The following is a 21,836-nucleotide window of genomic DNA, read 5'->3' as shown; positions in this document are numbered from 1 at the left end:
ACAGTTGCTGAAACTCTTTCAGTAATAACCCAGCAGACCCCTTCCCTGCTCTGTTTTGGAGAGTTGAATCACACACGTCTGAGGCATGTTCGTTGATTTTGTCAGTGCTGCAGTAAATAATAGAAAGCGATGGTCACCATGGTTTTGAAGATGGCAGCACCTTAAAAAGTGCCTTGGTTATTTCAAAGAAAAGAGGCAGGAATGGATTTTAATTGCACTGCCATAGATGTTGTTTGTTGTTTTGGGGATCCAAGGATTAAGAATTTGCATTATGCTGTCTATACAGCAAACTTGCATTTTTCTTTGTGTTATCTGTTAATGCTTCAGAGGCATTGTTTTGTATAACTTTGTGTTTCCCCTCCAATATTTTTAAAGGGGCGATGAATTGAGAAATCAACTTTCCCTTGAGCTTTTGATGTATAAAAGGTCACGGTAATATAAGAATATCCTGTAAGTTTCAGAGCTGAAATCTTCCTTGCTAGTCAAAGAAAAGCTTTTATAGACACTCAGACACAAACGGTCCTGTGCTTCATACTGACGTCAGTGCTCGACGAAGTACCGCCTCTACAGCACGTGTAGTTCAGTAGCCTCGCCCACCGACTCATGGAGAGCTTGTGCTAGCTGGTCAACAAAAATAAACATGCCGAGGAAGATTAGGATATTGCGCTATTCCTGGTTGTGGAAGAACACAGTCGCTGCATAAGCTTCCTTCGGATCCTAATATTAGGAATGAGTGGTTGAACTTTATTTTTAATGAAGTTTCAGCTCACGTGGGGAAGACAGTGGTGTTCATTTCAGTTCACTGCGGGATCGTTTGTAAACAAATCGATCCGACAGGAATGGTGAAACACACCGATGTGAGTAAAACGTGTTTTTATATGTGATGGTATTGCATTGTTAATCGTGTAGCGTTTTGCTTGTGTAGCGTTCCCCCCCCCCCCCCCCCCCCCCCGTTGACATCTGAAGGGCGGTGTGCGCGGTTCGCGCTTAAATGGTCCGATCTTGCGGGCTATGTGTAATATAAAAATAATAGTCCAATCAATCGTGGGTCGATGAAAAATAAATCATCAATAAATCATTGTGTTTGATTGATAAAGACGTTTACGGGCCCTGTGATCGAGAAAATCTTTCCGGCTGCCATTTCTCCCTCACTCTCTCCTCTCTCATGTGAACTGAATTGACAGGGGAGCTTAAGCTCATTAAATATGCAAATCTTATCCAATCTTAGCCGTGGGCGTTTACTTCCAAGTCTCCAGTGCAGCACGCCCATCAAAACCCAGCATTTTGGAGAGAGCCTCAAAACCAGTGTAGAAAATAGGCTATTACTTGGTTATGATGTTTTTAAATGTAAAAACCACACAAACATCATTAGTTGACCTCAGACAACAGTATAAATAAATTTAAAAAAGACAGCTCATGACACCTTTAAAATTTTAAATTTTGTGCTTGTTTGTAGGTCTGTACAGTTTGGACAAATTTATGAATTTGCATAAATATGTTTATTGATTATTTACAATTATTTATGATTATCATTATTACACGCTGTTATCCCTTTACATTTACTACTCTCATAAAATATTTAAAAATAAATATGAAAAATAACATTGCTATTGTAATATTTGTGTTTTCTGTGAACCACGCAGGCCTGAAACACTGAAACTGGATCATGAGCTGCTTGAATGTAAAAGTCACCCTTAAACACACAGCACATGTGTTTAATTCACAGCCAATATGATTTCATAAATGTGCTAAGCCATATTGCGACTTCAGGTTTATTTTCGATTAATCGTGCAGGCCTTGCCGTATGTGCATACATTCGGTTTGTGGTCAGTCACTGCAGCCTTATTGCAATCAGATTTGATTCGGGCGGCTTAAGTAGGCACAAAGCCTGTGCTGGATTAAACCCTACTAAATGTTAAATCCTTTTATATTTGTCTAGTGACACACAATATGTAAAACTGGCCACCCTTGGAGTGGGTATTAAAAACGGCGAGAAGCCAACGGAAAAAGAGAGAGTGTAATCAAGGGAGAGAACTGAAACAAGACAATAATTGCTTTTGTGACTCGAGAGAGTCGGCTGCGTGCACGTATGACACTAGATAAGAGGAAGTAATATTGAAAGCCAACACGGAGATCTCCCTCATACATTTTGTCCGCCAATATTTTTTGTGCATTTATTAGGATGTCTGAAAAAAAATGAAAAAACAGCACGTAGTCTCATCGTTTGATTGTTCTTGAGGAAGGAAGAAATGGAAGGAGAAGAGGGGTGAGTGTGATACTGATGGGGTGAGAGAGATAGAGAGGCATTTGTATTGCAGACAGGGCCGCTCGGATGGAAGAGTAAAGCATCTGAATCGATCAGGCCTTTGAGTGGCGTTCTCGTGTCCAGTCTCCCTGTAGCTTTGCGGATATTCGCTACACAGAGGCAGCTTATGGATCCAGCCAGGAGATTATACACACATGAGATCAATACTCAGGCCTCTGTGAGCTGGCCATGGCTGTCTGCAGTCCGTCTTTACAAGCTGCAGTCGCACCAATGTCCTTGTACTGTGACGGCAATTTGTCTCCCTGGCTGCCATTTGGCTTTTAAAATGGAGAGCTCATCAAGCGGGATTGGCTGGATGAGTACCTCTCCCACCCATGTGATGAGAATGCTGACAATAAAGAGAGGTGAATGTCCACAGTGGGCTCTGCTGAGAGTTGTGGTGGGCTTCATGGTGCACATTATCTCATCCAAAACCTAGTGGGCTGCTTACCTAGAGAGTGATTCATACCTGCCAACTAGCCGCTTTTCTGCAAATTTTGTTGTTTTGAATAAAATGCCGTGTATGTAAATCATGTAGATCCATATTTTTTTTCATGGTTGTGGTGGGTCACAAACCTCAAGAATTGAAAATTGGCTACTTTCCCATAGACTGGAGTGAGACCAGATACATCTCTCTCGCTTTTTTGGCGCTCTGGCCTGACAGGTCATTGTAGCGCCTCAAGTTCAGGAACAGCAGCGCGGAGGAGCGCATGTGAACCAATCATATCTTCTGCTTTACTAGTTACAACATGAAAAAAAACAGGAATGAACATCAGAAGGTATGTTAAAAGATACAGTACAACTTGCCGAAATCCGAATCATGTCACACATAATTGCTCAGTGTTTATCAGTCTTTTAGCTGCGTAAAGATGTCAAAGCAGCTTGTAAACAATGTCACATTTACCTTATAAAAGCCATTCAATGTCCAAAAACTTAGTAGTTTAACTAGAAAGAGAAGAGGAGAATTTTGTTTATTTTGTTCAATTTAGTTTAATTCTCAGTATTTATTTACATCATTTAAATTATTAAAAAAAATAGTAATAATAGATGAATAATAATTTTTAACAATGTATACATTTATTACATTTTCGGTAAGTCATAATTGAAGTGATATCGTACATCCCAATCTAATGTCCAAGGCAGTATTGCTTGTATTCTTTCCAGTGTAGGCAATCTCAGAATGCCCAGGAGGCATTGTGACAAGGCCAGTGAAAAAAAATAAACAAACCATATTTGCACATGCTATTTTAAATATATATATTTTAGAGTATTATGTGGTTAGCTTGGCAACATGCTAACATTAAACATGACATTGTGTAAATGTGCTATTTGTTATTTTGTACACATCACATAAAGGGTTCAGTTTGTGTGAATTTCCAGTTCAGCCACTTGAGGTTTATTTAGGCAGCGGGTTTCTTAAGATTGCAAGGCAGCTAAATGAGTTTTATAACAGCTTATTGTGGGGGTTATGATGGTGAGGTGGAGGTCTAGATGTTAAATTTACGAAAGGCTGAGTAGAGATGAATACGTCCCTAAAGATGTGAGATCCCCCCCCCCCTCTCTCTCTCTCTCTCTCTCTCTCTCTCTCTCTCTCTCTCTCTCTCTCTCTCTCTCTCTCTCTCTCTCTCTCTCTCTCTCTCTCTCTCTCTCTCTCTCTCTCTCGGCTGCCTGTGGGTGTCTGGACAGCTGTCACCTAATTACAGAGCCACCCAAAGCCTGCAGATCTCCACCGGGAGCTTGAACACATCGTCCTCACCTCCAAACAGAGCTGAGTGGTTCCTCGTCAGCTCACAAATGCCATTTCTAGACTGGTTCTCTGTCTGCTCGCAATTTTGCCTGATTAGCAGCTCGGTGTATGTTTCGTGTTTTTCACTGGATCCAGTAGAGAGATGTTACAGAAAAACGAACAGGCGAGCAAAGCTTCAAATCTTTCCCTGGAACACCGTCAAAAAATAACACAATAGACTTGGTGGGGTGAAAATGGACATGCACCACCTTCGCAAAGGGCGTTCGAGCCATTGCTGAAATAAACTTCTCCGTTTGTTTTCAGGGGGAGAAACCAGGCTCTCTTGGCTTAGAGTCATGTATTATTCAGCGAGGTGAGACTAACAGCGTTTGACCACCTGAGTGAGTCATCAAGCAGCAGTCTTCATCTCCCTGTTGCTCTTCTGAGGAGACGGCAACAGTATCACCCCATGTAGAGACAACTTTTCCATGCATGTCTTCTACCCTGCTTCCAGCTGTCTCAAGATTTAGACAGACAGAAAGAGAGATGGAGGATGAAAAGCAGGCAGAGGCAGAGCAGGCGAAAAGGGGACCCTCATATCCTTGTCTTGAAGGGGAGAACAGAAGCTTTGCTGTTTAAATTAAATCAAATGGGTTCAAATGGGTTTACATTTTAACCTCATGTAGCATTTATTTGCCCCCTAAGGGTCACTCATGATTTTTTGTGTGCGAAAGGTCATAATTTAGTTTGTGACCCATAAACTGACTAGCGACGTATGCTGTATCTGTACCACATTGTTTATCTTATTGATTTCTTTTGAACATTTTTAAATACTTAAAGTAAAAAAATAGAAGACATTTGTATGTACAATTATTTTCCATCATCTGATGCTCACTTAAAGTTAATCTTTAAAAAACAGTAATTTGGTAACAGTTAACTGTAATCTTTAGCAGATCTCCCAAATGATTATCCATTTTTCATACTACATTCTTTGTAGTGATTTTAAAATAATTGATATTTAATTTTAAATGCAATAGTGTATGTAATATATAAATATAAATATTTAATATATTAACTTTTTAAATATTGGCTATTTATTGGTCATCAATCATATCGACAGGAATTTAAATATTGGAGCTTTAGAACAAGTTGTTTCTGTGCCTTTTAATATTTCTATAGATAAATGAACTCTGTTATGAGTGGCTGCATATTAGCAGTGTTGAACCCAAAGCATTTACGATGTACAAAGTCATATTGTTAGGCATGTTTGTTTAGTTTTAAACCTCCATATGTCAAATTGTATTCTTCCCAAAATAAAAGGCTTAAGTGTCACTAAAATTCTTCCTTTACAACATTTCAAACAGTGTGCCGAGAAATCCCTACCAAGCCGATTGCTGGAAATAAAAGAGCCAGATCTATTCTGAAATTTTCCTTCGTATAGCATTGTATGACTGAGACTGTAGAGGCTTTTGTGAAATTGAGCCACCTGCCAATTACAAATTAGAAAGCTGCTATAGACTAAGTGTACCACACTTGTCAAACGGCTTCTGTTCCTGGCCCAGAGGGAGCCAACTTTTTTCTGGCTTCTACTCTTAGGGCAAAGCTGCATACTGTTTGATAATTTGGGCCGAAGGTATTAATCTCCTGCTATGAGAGAATTTGCAAACTTGACAGGGTGTATGTGGGAGAAGAGCTGAATAACTTTGTGTGTCTATGTTTGAAGCTGCAGGTCTCAAGGCAAAGGAAATGAGCAGCAGTGTAAATTGGATGAGCAGGGTTAAGACCGGCCTGTTCCTCCTGACACGGGGCATTGGTGCCAGCTGAAGCACCTGCACGGAAGTACTTCCCAGTACGATGTGACACGAGTGGTGCAGGTTGACACTTCGCTGCTTGTCGGTCATGTAGGAAGAGGGGTGTGAATGTGACGCATGGAGTGTAAAGTCAGCGCCTTGTCCAAAACCCCTACCATTTTATTATTGCATTCCTCTGGCTACTAATTTCAAGATAAGCATGACCACAGCGACTGTCTGCATTTAACAATGAGCCAAGGCATCACCTTGCAGAAGGTATTATCGACAGTAACACGGCTCTTTTTTTTGTTGAAGGAAACAGCTTAGTGCTTGTGAAATATTAATATTTAGCTTTAGCCTTTTTTGTGTCCCAGTCTTCCTCCTTAGAAGTGGAGTGGATTAAAACAGCAACTGGATTGACACGGAAAGCAGGACAGGTCTCTTTCATCGGTGAAGGTGTGTTTTAAATTAGCCACGCTTTACCGGTTTAGAAGAATGCCTGAGTGAACAATAAGCCTCGGCGGAAAAGGAGGACGATTGAATGAGTGCTACTCCTCTTCCCTTTCTGCATGTATTGTCACCCGTCACTTAGCAACATGAATATTCATTGAGAAATAATACCTGCAAACAGATCAACTAACATCCGCTAGGGTGTTTTGTCAGTTTCTTTAAGTGTGTGTGTGAATTCGTGTGTGAATGCATCTCGGTGTGTGATGGACTATTTCTTCAGCTCAATAAATCTCAATCTAAGGATGAGGCCATGCTGCTCCAGTGGAGTGGTCGATAATGGATCTGTGCTGTTTGCAAAGCCCCCACTCTTCCGTTCTCTCAGGCCACTAAAAGAGAGAATGAGAGAGTCAGGTAGAGAGAGAAAGAGAGAGAGAGCGAGAGAAAGAGAGAGCTGGGACCTGCGGCCTGTGGGAGGCATTTGGGAGTCCACAAAGCCCTAGAACAGCACACATCCCCTCAAATCCTATACACCCCTCCCCCAGACACTCCTCTCTCTTTTTCTTTTAGTCTCTTTCCCTTTTTTTCTCTGCCTTCTCACTGTCTGATGGAGAGGGGCTTCTAAAAGCACAAAATGGCTGGAACACAGCTGAACAGATTGGAGTCTTAAAGGTCCACTCTCAAAGTACAGCACAAATTACAGCCTCACCACTCTCCACGGCCAGTGAGGACCATCATTGTAAAATATTAAACACAATTTATCCTTTTGTTTGAAAACGAGTTTCACAGATGGTAGGAGAAGTACCTTTTTTTGACAGGTTTTTGCAGGCTTTAGCAATGCTTTTTGTCCATTTTAAAATATTGACATATCACAATTGCTTTATTATTTGGCCAACATATTTTTCTTTACATTTCGAGACCGCAAACGTTGGCGTTAATAATGTCTTTGAACTTACAATGTTAATTTTAACATTGTCACAATGTTAATGTATGTCCACAAAAGATCAATACCTAATGTCAGTGGTCGAGAGATGTATGATCAGCTCAGGCAGAAGTCACTTTCAAACAAGCAGCTTTCCATTGGCAGGAAAATGTGTGACCAAGTTAAACTCCCGATGCAAAATCTGCATGGGGAAATCTTTTGCCCTCAAATGAAAATCAAGCGTATAGCTTCAGCTCTGGAAGGTCAGTGAGAGTTCTTGCCCAGAAAGGAACATACCGCCAATCCAAACTATATGCTAATAGTCAAACAATCATCTTTGACGATAGTTGTCCTGACAGAATTAACAATTGCGTGGATTCCTATTAAAATGATTGGATTTTGTCTATGGAAAAAGCTGAATAATGATAAATGTGACCATGTTGTTTTTGTTATAATTAATTTTGTTAAATATTATAGTAATTAACTGGAAATTATTAAATATAATTCTTTAAAAGGGGTTGTTCACTCGAAAATAAAAATGTATCATTTACTCTCCCGCAAGTTGTTCCAAACCTTTCTGAATGCCTTTCTTCCGCTGAATATATTTTGAAGAATGTCAGTAATCAAACAGTTGATGGACTGCAATGACTTCAATAGTATTTTTTTTCTTTTCTTCATAATATGGAAGTCAGTAGGACTCATCAACTCTTTGGTTACCAAAATTCTTCAAAATATCTTCAGCAGAAGAAATAAATTTCTACACGTTCAGAACAACTTGTGGGAGAGTAAATTGATGATTTACATTTTTTGTTGAACTATCCCTTTAATTTTTTTGAAAAATACAGAAATAGTGAAAAACGTTTTTTTTTTTTTTTTTTGTGGCTTAAGTCACATTTATGGCTTAATTTACCGTAGGAAGAATTTTAAACCAGACCAGTATTTTCTTTTCGGCTCACAGCACAGATATCTATTGCCTTGTCAGTATGTTGGGAATCCATTTCCTCTAAATGAATCTACCAGCCGGGTTAAGAGACTATAAGCCACAATTCTCAAAGGTAAATCCCCCTCAACACCGCCTGGGATGTTCTGAAACATGTCATCTCATTTCATTTGAGATTTGTCTCTTTTGTTCTTTAGTCTCCCCTCCCCCTCTGTGGAAGGCTGTCAGTCACGGCTCTGATGGATATATTCACTTACGTTATCTTGTAAATGAAAAAAATGAGCCCAGGTGAAAAAAAAACCAGATGGGTAGAGCTCAGCCCACCCCATAACACACTATAAAGACTTAGAATACCCTATGCGGACTAGCTCTGATAACAATCCTTTCCTGTCACACATGCAACCCACTCAAAATGGCCCCCTTGCATTCTTAACACCCACCCCCCCACCCCTCAAATGGTTTAAAATGTGCTCAGACTATTAAATATCTTTATTCGGCCTGCTGCATTGAACAGATAAATGCAATGAGATCAATAACAAAACAAATAAATAAAAGATGTGCACTAAGAAGGCTGTAACGGAATCGCTCTCATTTTGTTAGTAGTAGCTTTTAGCCTCCTCAGCCCATGCTACGTGAATTCATCCCTGGAATACTGAAGCGTTCAGATAAACATTTATCTCTATGCAGTTTTAGCACTACAGAGACACAAAGATTTCTAGCATCTCCAGATCTGTGCTTAGAGCGATGACACACTCACAGGCTGCTATCCTCGCCATAGTGTGAGTGTCTTTGTGCCACGCTCCAGAAGCTGTGTGTTTAGATATGGCTGTCGGGAAACTGCGAGGCTCAACCCCGCCATCAACACACACTACTTGCTTACGAATGTAGCTAACTGGAGACAAGATGGTGGAGTCGCACTTGCTTGTTAATGCACGACTTGTGTTTTTAACATGTGGCATAGCCTTTGTTTATGAGCGAGGAAGTGTGAATGAATCATGGGCTCAGGAGTCTGTTATGACTTTTGAATTTAGCTTCAAAAGTGGCTCAGGAGTCTGTTATGGCTCAGGAGTCTGTTATGACTTTTGAATTTAGCTTTCTGATAACCAATTTTTTAACTCTATATTGAGTTTAGCTGTAAAATCCAAGCTGTTTATTTGTATTTTATCACGTATGTTGATGTATGTTTTATGGCCTGAGGTCCAGGGGCGTCTTTCCTCAAAAAATCAGATGAGAAAATACAAAAATAACATAAAATACAAAAGAGAAAATACAAAAATAAAAACATTGCAGATAATGCATTAAGGCCCTTTCACACCGGACGCGTAATGGAAAAACAAAGCGAAAAAAGTTAATATTTCGCATGCAAAGATTTCGCGTCAAAACCATTCACATCAGTCGTGACACAAATTTGCAATGTATGTGACATTACAGAGCTCCAACATTCCAAAGCATTCACAGCGACAGCTGAGAAAACACGGACACTTTATCATCCAGTGAAGACAAGCTTTTCATTTTCTTTAAAGAGGGGGTGAAACACTCAGTTTCAGTCAATCTCATGTCAATCTTGGGTACCTATAGAGTAGTATTGCATCCTTCATATCTCCAAAAAGTCTTTAGTTTTATTATATTTATAAAAGAAATATAGGCTGTACCGGGTCTTTCCGAACAAAACTGAGCGCCTAGAGGCGTATCGTGTGGGCGGAGCTAAAGAATGACTAGCGCACCCAAAGCGGTGACGTCCTCAAGCGTGGAGAAGAAAACGCTACCCTAAATCAGATTAAACTAATACAGATATGATCCAGAATCAGATCCGGAGGCTGAAATAAATTGAACAGGAGAAGCAACAACAGCAGGACGTCCGTCTCTGTGGTATGTACTGTAGTGTATTTAGTGGGCTGTCAACATTTGTGTGTGTTTACTCGTGGTTTATGATGACATGATTTGGTTTATGGACTATTGTATGCGACTAAACCTTAGCAGTAGCAAGCAAAACGGTTTTGCACTTCAGACTAGTGTAACGTTATACATAGAACAACAATGGAGTAACCGTTAGCGCATTTGAATGACGAAGCACGCTTTGTGAGAACGCTAGGTTTATGTTTGGGTGGTTTTACAATAAACAAACTGACACCTATAGCTGTCAGCTAAACAAATGTATTTAAACACACACCATAGATGTTGGTGCATCTATGGTGTGCATGCTCCATTGATAAATTAACTAACGTTATACACAATCGTGTTGTTTACTGATGTTTACTTACGTGACGATAGCCAACAACACAGACATTTGAATCAGTTTTACTCACTGCCTGCTTCCAAAGCAGGACCGTGAACCTTTATCGCTGGGACCGTTCCGTCAAAAACGCACTTCTTTGGTAACTGTTGATTTTGTGAAGCCCTGACAGCAGTGACCGTGGATATCCACTTTTGCGACACGACTGAAACGATGTTGTGAAGCTTCCCATCATTTCTGCGCTCAAATCAGTTCAAATGCAGTGCTGCATTCCCGGAATGCTATGCAGGGGCGTTAAAGTCATTTGATGTCACCCATAGGAATAAAGTGGAGCATGGCGTGACACAAGTGTTGCACGGACGAGTGGATCTGCAGCTGAGCGAGTGTTTATGGGCGTGCATTTCCTCTCGCGCGCGCACTCTTCCGGGAGAAGAGCCCCTACGGCCCATACAAGGAGCTTCCGCTCTGTCGATGTTAAGCCGATCCATACTAAAAAAAAACTCTCAGAAACGTGTGAGAAACCGGTATTTATGACACCGAATACTCCATCAAACGTCCAACATTAGTTTTTGAAACTTTGTCCATGTTTAGGATGGGAATCCAAGTCTTTAACAGTGTAAAAAGCTCAGTATGCATGAAACAGCATTTCACCCCCTCTTTAAAAGACCGAGAAGGTGGTTTTGGGTGCACCCAGTCTTAAAGGGATAGTTCACTTTAAAATGAAAATTCTGTCATCCTTTACTCACCCTCAAGTTGTTTCAAGCCTGTATGAATTTCTATCTTCAGCTGAACACAATGGAAGATATTTTGAAGAATGTCAGTAACCAAACAGTTAACTGGAGCCATTCATACAGAAATTCATACAGACTTGAAACAACTTGAGGGTGAGTAAAGGATGACAGAATTTTCATTTTAAAGTGAACTATCCCTTTAAAGAACAGATAGTCTTAAGGGGAGTATGCTAATCTTGTACAGGAGCTAAAACTTAATCTTGGCCGGTTCCACACTTACTTTCGAAAGTCCATGGGACAATTTGAGGCGCTCCTCCAGAGACAGTAACATTAGCACCGCATCTGACGAGACAAACACTTTAGGGAACCGATCGATCCTGAGAAGTTGTTTCCAGTTGGGTCAAAATGTAAACATTTAAGTACCACAGACATATAACAACTCATTCACTTTCTATAGCTGCGGTCACAAGCTTTAGAAAAACAAAATTCACGTTTGATGTGGAAGTACTCATTACACAAACAGCTGATTAAAAAATAAAACTATTACACAAATTATTTGTCAAAATCGTGTCCAGTGTGAAAGGACCTTTAGAGTCATTAAAAAGGATGTAAATCACTTCTTTTTCTAAAGTAACAGTGTCCAACAGTCACACCCGCAGGTAAAGTTAAAGTGGGATACCCTCCTCCCCTGAGCCCATTGACTTAAAACAGACTACCTTAACCGGGTTTGGTGAAGGGTAATTGAGAATGAATAGGGGAAAGCTAGAGAGGAGGCAATACCTCTGTTGCGCTATGATTGGTTTGTGCTATAAATCCCACCTCTTGTTTTTGTGCATATTTGCAAATAGGTCTGAATGAACAAAATAATTGTTAACCCTCATTCTTTCCTCGGGTAATTTTGACCCGAAAATCATTTGTTTGCAATTTGAAAAAGTAACACATCTTCAGTACACATAGAAAAACCTAAAAATGCTCAAAATTCAAACAATTTTTTTTTTAATACTGTATATCTAATTTCATACTGAAGCTAAATGACTTTAGGACCCAGTGGAATGGCTCATATGCTCCATATGGAGCTACAAGGTCATCTAGTGTCGAGTCATGAAATATCATGTTTTTTCAGCAAAAACACCCACTGTAAAATATTTTGAGCTGAATTAAAGGGTTTATGCTTGAAATTGTAAGTTATTTTGAATTTAAGTTCAATTATGTGCTGCTTAATGAGCAAAATGTACTTAAATTATTTATTTGTTGGTAAACTTAAAAACATTTTTAAAATAAAAATTATAACATTTAAAGGTAAATAAAATGTAAAACATTAAATAATCTTTCTGGACAAAAAAGTATCAATTAAGGGCTCCGGGTCATTTTGACCCATGAGGGAAGACTAATTAAGAAGTAAATATCTCAGCCAGTTAGATATCACTGATTTGTCATGCCAAAATCAGACTTGAAATTGCCTGAATAATAAGTTGACTATTAAAAGAACAGCTGAACACCAGTTCACAAATAAAATATATATAATTTATATTGTTAGTTATTGTTTTAGAATAAATGTAAAAATGCGTATCACCAACTTTTGATTTTTACTTGGTTTAAAAAAAATATTTTTAAGAATTACATAGTAACTAGTTAATGAATACAAAATAGAATTGTACTTTTTTAATGTTTAATGTATTGTTTATTTAACCAGGAATGTGACGACATTTGTAAGTGTAACTGACATTAATTTACATTTGATCTATTTAAAAAATTGTTTCATTGTAAGATGCCACTGCTGAGAGCTGATGTTTAATCTCTGCTTTTAAAATTTCAAATTGCTTTTGAGTCAGCTCTTTTACATTTTTAGTTGCTTTAAAAAAAAAGTCAACATGAAATGCGACCAGAAGTTGATTGAATCATGACAAGTGGGCATTGCCTACCTGAATTTAACCAGACTTAAATGCTGAAATAGCATTTTGGCTTAATGTCGTCATCAGAAAAGCAAAGTTATAACTTGCTCCGCCTGTGACATCAACTAGGTTGTATGCCCTTAATTATTTGTAAGTTAACGTCAACATTAAATTGTATTTGTGAGCAGTTTGTTTTGTATAGTGACTTTTTTTGGACTGAAACCGTATATTCAACGATAAAAAAAATGAATGGTGAGACCTGGAATCAAAATAGCTTTTCGGCTTTTGGTTAACATTATCTAATAGACTAGATGGCCTAGGTAATGTTATCAAAAAAATGGTCATTTCAGAGGTGGAGCAAGTTATTATATTTTGATTAAATTGACGAATTTGGCACTAGGAATGTCTTATTGAAGTAAAAAAAGGTCCGTTTTGATTTTCATGTTAACTTAAAACCAGAGCAACCCCATCACCTCATCTCAAGCTGAACGGTGTCAGTCTAGGTAACAAATACTGGCTTGGTTGCCAGTGTAAAATGGATTTGTAGTGTGAAATAGCAATGTAATGTAATGAGTGTTTTGAATGGAGCGGTGGCTGGCACCTCAGAGTCTGACAGAGGGTGATCCAAGCAGCCGAGCACAGCCCTCTTTGTGTTTTCAACACATTTGAACTATCAAAGAATGCTTGTCTTCAAACTGGAGGCTCATTCTTCTGTGTAAATAAGATTCTTATCTAGCAAACAGCTCGAACACTCCCTTTCTTTTAAACAGACATCTTTTCCACCACCCCCCACCCCAAATAACTCACAGTAATTTTGATGTCGGTACAGCGCGGCACTGAAGTATTTTCCATTTCAAGAGCGCCTCAGATTGTCTCTCTGCGGAGAAGCGGGTGGAACAAGAGGGTGATCTTTTCATCCCCCGCACTCTACAAATGTTTGGCAGATTGACCGCAGAGGAAGGAAGTATGTGTGCGTGTATGTGCGTCTCCTTAGCTAAACTGCTTTCTCTTGTTGGGGCTGTGCAGTGTGAATGTTTTTGTTAAGGAGATGAAGGTTCATGACCTGGCCATACCACCAGTCACATTTAATTTAAACACAGAGGCCCTTTGCACAACTTCACTTCAGAGGAGGAAAAGCTACAAAATGTTTGTGTAATTTAGGATAGGTTTTGCATCAGCTTCACATTGTCTCTCGTGTTGGGTTGTTGTGTTTTCTTCTCTACAAAAACCCCTGCCATCGCATAATTGTTGGAATGATACTGACCTGCTTTCTCATACTCCCCTTGATGTTTGTTCTGGAAAGGGCAGACTGTCCTGCATCCAAAAGCCCTTTAATCCTATTACTCGCATTCCAGTTGTGTTTTACAAAGGGAAACAGATTTTGTCAGGTTTGAAAAAATTAAGATAATTGAGACTTCTCTGACAGTCTAAATGATGTTGGTAACACTCTTGTTTGTCATCCTCACAGATTGTGTGTATATAGAGAGCCGACGGCCGAACACGCCCTACTTCATCTGTAGCATTCAGGACTTCAAGCTGGTGAGTTGACTCGGCTTTTCCTTCCCCTCATCTGTCCAGATCAAGGCTCCCTCTCTGCTGGCCCTTATGTAACCCTGTTGTCATTGTTTCATTTGTTATCTTTTTCCATACATCAGAAACGGGATCAAAAACAGAGGTTTAATGTGGGTAATTGCTTTGATTCATTTTAGTATAGTTTTGCAATGAGATGGCCAGTTGCTGTTGATATCCAGGAGCAATTCTGCGACAATATTGAGAATTGTTTCATACATTTAGATTTTTCCTGTACACTTGGTTAACCAGGCTTTTTTTGGAAATGAATTGTGCTGACAGTTGGCTTTTTTTTTCTTTTAATGCCTGTGTTTTTTACTCTATAGGAAAACCAGCCTGCAACACACTAAGATTTACAAGTTTAATTAGCTTGTGTGAAGTGGAGCCCCAGATATTCTCTACAAAGCCTCATCTAGCTCACACATGTTTACGTTGTAGCGCCAGCTTGGTTTTACATGCCGTTAATTGATCAATTAAAAAAAGCGAGAGAAAGGGAAAGAAAAACTCCTTTTTCCAGATCGTAGTTCTCAACACTTGATCTGATCTTTGCTGACGCATTATTAATCAGCTACTTAAAAAAAACTTGAATCTTCAAAAGGACACATTGATCAGCAAGAGCAAAACCACCTTAGATTCAGTCTGCTTTATTAGGCCTATATATTTCCATGATTTATTTCCCCCAGTGACCGCATAGTACGTGTTTTTTTTTCTTTTCTTCCATGGATGCCACATTTGATGTGACATAACGTTATCTCAACATAGTGACCACGTAAATAAGCACATTATGGCTTTTCTGATGGCTGTTTCCCCGCAGCAGGATGCAATTAGCCAAGAGGTCCTTTGGCTTGCCCCCCACCCCCCTTGTGTGGAGGAAGACCCGTGAGGCTTTGTTAATGGTACTGAACTGCTAAGGTGCTGATGGGAGGGGGTGGACACAGGGCAGGCTGGCTTATGACAGCCGCAGGAGCTGAAGTGGGGGGTTCAGTGCTGGCTGGATGAGTGAGAAGGATGTGCAGAGGAAGGGAGGGTAGGTAGGCGTGAGCGTGCCAGAGCCCGGGCATGCAAGCAGCCTGTAATCGGATTGCTTGGAAGAGTGCTGAGGGCAGCAGAATCTGCTCTTGCCAAGAATAACATATAGTATGTTTTGTGATTATCTTCTCCTTGATTAAGTGCAGATCTAGGGGTCTTTGTCTGATGGGTGTAAATGTCACAAGACTTCACTGGCCCTCTTTGCTAGCTTTTTTTTCCTAGCCTTAATCCTTCTCATTAGTCGATGGTCATCAATGTTGTTGGCTGTGAAGTTGATTGGATACTGGTATTATATGGTTCTCTCTCTCTCTCTCTCTCTCTCTCTCTCTCTCTCTCTCTCTCTCTCTCTCTCTCTCTCTCTCTCTCTCTCTCTCTCTCTCTCTCTCTCTCTCTCTCTCTCTCTCTCTCTATATATATATATTTAGAGCTGTCAATCGCTACTTTAAAAAAAAAGATGATTAATCACTTGTGTTGTGTGATTTAATTGCGATTAATTGTAAATTTGGCATGAAATGAAGCATATTCCATTTATCTCATTAAACACATTAGTCATTATTTTCTGTATCCAGAAAAGTAAACAACAATCAGATTGAAGGGTGATTCTCACAAACTGACCACACAGACACCCCAAAAAACTCTTAAATCAACCGCTTTGTAAGCCTACAATTACTAAACACAACAATGTACACGACAAATCAAACATTATCCTTCCCAAATTGTGTGGAAACAACGCAAATGTACTGAAATGTGTCTGTACATAAATGCTTCGTGAGATCTATGCAAAAAACATGAATCCATTCTCTCTGATATGTCTGATGTAATCAGCCTGGCCTTATTTACATTAGTGTTGTTTTGGACTCTTTTAATGAATTTGATCAAGTTACTGGATCACTGAACACTTTCCCAGAGTTTAACATCTTTAAATGGCCTGATTAACGAACAGTTCGAAGGGAAATTTCCTCCTACCAGGGTTACGGGTGCTTGTAGATGTGTCAGTGTGATTGTGATAAACTCCTAAGATCATCTAACTGCGTGACGAAAATAATATTAATGATGCAGCTTTACGTACTTTTGTAATTTATTTGCGTTTATTGCTTTATATTGTTTTAACACATTAAGGACTTTAAATTTATTGCGTGTTAATGGTGACAGCCCTAATATGTATGAAAATTTGGGCTGCAACTAATGATTTTGATTAATCGGATAAAAAGCCCAGTTTTTATTTTGAGAAAACACACTCTTTCACATCCTGCCCAATGTAGAGTGCTATGAACTCGCACACAGTGAATAAACCTTACAAAAATGACCCAAAAATAAATGAATGAGTAACAGGGTTTTTGTAGTTATTCCATGGTTACCATAGAAACCACAAATTAACCATGGTTTTGCTTCAGATCCATAGTTTAACTATTGTATTTGTGTGGTTATACAAATGGTGTATTGATAAAAAATTGTTTTAATATAATAAAACCATTGTTACTTTCCATAATGGGATGTTTTGTGTTATACATGTGCAAAAGAACAGTTTATATCCCTGCATTAAACTGACACACACACACACACACACTTACACTTATCTGTCACTGTAATTTCTTTATCCTGTAGTATATTCAATCACACGCTGTTATCCTTTTACAGTCACTACTCTAGTAAAATAATTGATTAGATGTTAACTTTTTTTTTTTTTAAAGTAGCGTCCAACAGCAGATATTTTAAATGAATGTTTTGTGCTGAATATTAATTGTCTTCCTCTCGACTGCGTTCTGTATGTTTGACGTGCATGCGTGTACACATTCATGCAAAATGGAATTACTCGCGTGAATTAGTAGCATTTATAGACGAGGATTTAACTACTGTTTTCTATATAGATCAGTGGATATAACCTGTAAAAATGAGTGGATGCACATGCATCTGTCAAAGGCTCATGACGGTATGTTAAAAACTAATACATTTTCTTGGAGCTTAAAATAAAGAATTCTCATGTTTTGGGCACTTGGATACCTTTCTTGCATCAGCTCACTTTGTTTACACTACACTGTTTTTAGATGCATTTTTTCCCCATAGAAATGCATTATTTAATGCTGTAATTTGCCCCGACTGGTAGAAGCTTTGCATACAGAGAGCAGACCCGACTAATCGTTGTCGATGGTTTTCATTATCGATTTTATTGACTAGTCGTTGCATCCCTAATGAAAGTGTGTGTGTATATATATTTATGGAGAGTACTAACTTCCTTTTGTTCATGAAAACGATCTTACTCATGCTGACTGACAGATCAGACATTTGCACACTAAGACGCCTCAGACAGCGTGAGATCCCAGTATACACGCATACACCAAATTATAGTATTTAAAAATATCTGTCTTGGCAAGTATTCACACAAACATTGTCTGTTGTGTCTTACATTTGGTTAACTGTTGGGGAAAAATGTCTGATGTGTGACATTATTTTAGATCCAAAGTAGGTCTTAAAATAGACTATTTAATTAATTCATGTTATTCAAGCAATTGTATCGTGGGGAAAAAAGTTGATTTAAAAATGATTAAAAAATATTTTTCCTATAGATATTTTGTGTGGATTTGGTGTTGGTGTCTCAAATTGGTATTATAACCAGGATTTTAAGGTATAGTTGCTAGGTGATTGTTTTGGAACCTTCAGAAACGTTAACTTTTGAACTTTGCTGACTCTATCGACTTCAAACAGGTGAAGCTTGGTGAATTGATTTTTTTTCCTTTAATTTTCTTTCTAATTCAAACAAATCATACATTTGGAAAGGGTTTTAATGGAGAATGATAAAATAACATTTTTGAAAATTTGAATATAAATGCATGTATGTGTGTATGTAGAGACGATGCAACTCAAATAGATTTGGAAATGTCATCTTGCACCTTCTTAGTGCAATTCTTTTATCAATCAACATGTGGAATAATTTTTTCATGGCTGTGGAAATGTTCAGTTTAGTTGAAACAAGTGTAATGAATGTGCAGCTAGAGCTCGGATGCTCACCTCTGAACGCCTGCTGCCACCCCTCTCCACTTAATTGGGATGCGAGCATCTGTCCACTGAAATGGTAGAAAAGCCTTAAGGTCAATTGCCCTGACCCCCCTCAACCCCCTCCTCATGCATTCTCTCCCTTTCTTAAGCTTTTAACGCTGGGTTGATTCATTCACTTGTACTGAGTAGGGCAGAAAGGTATAGCAGGCCATAATGGTAAATGAGGGTATCGGAAAGTTTCCAGCATTAGCAGATTTACAGAGTGGTTCTACATTATAAAGTGAATTCATTACATGCTTAACAATCATTGCTCTCTGGAGGACCGGTTTCTGTGGTCGTCTCACACGCCGGTTTAGCCGTATTTTTGCTATCATGTGTTTGAAAGCATCTGTTTCTTGCAGCGTCACATGAGCCTCTCTCTCAGCGACCCTCTTCTGCCGCGAGGTGAGGAAATTGCCTCGCTTCTGGCAAAACAACCTCATTAATATGGTTCTCCTCTAGTCTTAAGGGTTGAACAACGTCACCCCATGTACTTTATCTAATGACCTGGGAATCCAGTTAGCACCGCAGAGAAAACCTGCATGCTGCAATCGATCTCTCCGCCCTCTTTGAGCGATGAGATTTTTTTGTGGTGTGTGTGTGTGTGCACCTTTGGATCTTGATGTACACACACACACAACCGCAGACCTTCACACCGTCACAGAGATGTTTCAACCCTTCACTCAGTCCAAATTAAACCATTAATTGACACGCTTTTCACTCAACCTTTTTCTTTCCCCCCTCAATCATATTGATATTCTGAATGAGCCTCCTGCTTAAATGGGCTTAAAGATGTACAAAGACAGGTGCCTCCACCCTTGTTTGTGAGCGCACACGGTCACCCCTTCAGACACACTGTGATTTAAGGCACAGCTGACTGAGCTTTTGTAAACATTTCTGTGGTAAAGACAGAATAAAAGAGATTAGTTGGGGGGGAAAAGGGGTGGGTATATTGTAAGTTGCTGCCATATGCATCTCTTCAGTCCATCTCGCCCATATTTCTGTTCACACAAGCGCTCACTTGCCTTGGTAGGAATGAAAACCGTGTGTGTACAACTGCGTTTATTGCAGCATTTACAGATTTCTCAATTTTTTAAATTTTTGTTCTGTGGAACTTTATATTCATCAACGAATCCTGGGGGGGGGAAAGTATAATGCAGTACAACTTTTTTCCCCAACATTGATATAAATGTTTCATGAGAACCAAATCAGGATATTAGAATGATTTCTGAAGGATCATGTGACACTGAAGACTAGAATAAGATTTACCATCACAAGAATACATTTGAGTATTTATTTTTTTATTTTAATAATGCCTGATTATAATTCCATATTTTTATATTGTACCATTAGTTACCAATTGTACTATTGTTCCACCATCAGCTCTGTTTCTGTTCACCATCAGCTCTGTTTTCTGTTCTGTTTTCTGTGTTGGTTGATTGTTTGTAGTATTTTATATTTTTACTTGTTATTCATTTTTTGTTGTTATCCCCCCCCCCCCCCCTTGTTGCACTTTGAGATTCTTCGGAATGAAAAGTGCATTATAAATAAAATCTATTATTATTATTATTATTACTTATTACACGGTCATTCACAAAGGTTCATGAGATATGTATATCTTTGCATATTTTCTTATACCTCTTTTGCCTTTTTTGTCTCCAGTTATATCGTTGTGATTCTGGTTAATCCAAAGCTTAACCAGAATAATTTGTGGGTTTTTTATTTTTATGTGTTTGTGAGTTTTGAGCTAAAACCGCAACATTTATGGTACCATGGTAATTTTACAGCTTTTTTAAAAAATATATTGTTCAAACATAATATTGTGTAAATTTGCAGATTTGTCTTTCTTAAGTAGAGATGAGCTATACATGTATCTCCTACAATACAGGACTTTCCTGCTCAGGTTAGCTATGATAATGGGCCGCTGTTAGCTCAGCACCATTTTGTGTGTCTAAAAGCCAGTGGTGCATACTGATATCAAGGACACGGACAGCCTCTGTGTATTTATTTTACGGCCTCAGCCCATTAGTGGTGTGCATAAGACATACACTGTATTAATGTGATGAGGGTGACATATTCAATTAAGTATCTGTTGCTAATAGGAAAAGCAGCTATGTAGCGAGTCCTGTTGACACTCTATTGGCTGGAAACAGCCTTGAGATGTTGTTGGTTTTGAGGAGAAGAGGTGAGACGGAAAGAGAAAGATCTCTCAGGGGTTGCTCAGACACAAAGACAATTCAGCACCAAATCGATCATAAACAGCACAAGCCTTTATCCTCAAGTCAATCACATCCTCCAGCTCTACCCTCTTTGTCTCTGTCTGCCTCCCTCACTTGTTCCTCCTGTTAATTTGGGCCGGCTGCATATGCCGGTGACTGACACTGTTGTTGTCGGTGTGTGTTGCCGTGGCACCCTTCCCCCATCCTCCTGGCTAAACTAATTTGCTGATATTGGCCAGCTCAGCTGCAGCACAGCGCTGCCTCTAATGGAGTGATTGCTGCTTGCCTCTGGGGGCTCGGCCGCAGGCAGAAATGCCCTGCTCTTCTCGTTGTATTGGTGCTTATGGGCATTTAATTAGGTGTGATGTACAATACAATTATCAAAAAGAACTCATGATTTGCGATGAAGCACAGAAGCAGGACTGAGTAAAAAGAAAGGTTGTTACTCGTTGTGGTCCATCAGACAATTTCTTTTTAAAGCAATTTTTTTTTTTAATTGCTCAAAATGTAATTTGTCATCATTTACAACTTAATGTCGTTCCAACACTTGTCTTCTGTGGAAATAAAATCTATTTTGAAAAATGTATGGATAGTCAGAACATTGTTTTAAAGTATCTTCTTTTTTGTGTGTAATGCAAATTAAACAGTTTGCAGGTTTGGCGAGACATAAGGGTGTAAATGATGATAATTTTAATTTAAGAATACTTGAATTGACGTGCTTCATCATATGTGAATAAACTCATAAATGTACAGGTTGAAAAGTTGTAATGGTGTTTTTTTTCCTGCCGGTTTGCCCAAAACACAATGCGCATTAAGGGGATTTTCATATTTGACTCATTTTGACACTTTGACCATTTAGATGTCTTTCTGATAAATCTGCACAATGCAGCAATCTTTTTTGTCACATTTTTAGAAATTTCTTTGTGAAAGATTTGGATAGAAACTCAGCTGTTAACACATGAAATGAGAAGCTTTTTATTCAAACATCTTGGAACAGACG

General features: G+C 38.9%; 1 protein-coding gene across 4 annotated transcripts in view; it reads left to right on the top strand.

Annotated features, from left to right (window-relative positions):
* The window catches only part of rerea (arginine-glutamic acid dipeptide (RE) repeats a), a 190,101-nt gene that overhangs the window by 93,361 nt on the left and 74,904 nt on the right, over nt 1–21,836 (top strand). For all 4 annotated transcript variants that reach the window (XM_067446263.1, XM_067446262.1, XM_067446259.1 and 1 more), the window contains one exon: nt 14,455–14,525. In XM_067446263.1, the coding sequence (XP_067302364.1) occupies nt 14,455–14,525 (71 nt within the window). The remainder of the gene's footprint in view (nt 1–14,454; nt 14,526–21,836) is intronic.

The sequence above is a fragment of the Pseudorasbora parva genome, chromosome 6 (assembly GCF_024679245.1).
Source record: "Pseudorasbora parva isolate DD20220531a chromosome 6, ASM2467924v1, whole genome shotgun sequence".
NCBI lineage: Eukaryota > Metazoa > Chordata > Actinopteri > Cypriniformes > Gobionidae > Pseudorasbora > Pseudorasbora parva.
Note: the sequence above shows the minus strand (reverse complement) of the source record. Positions and strands in the feature narration are given on the sequence as shown.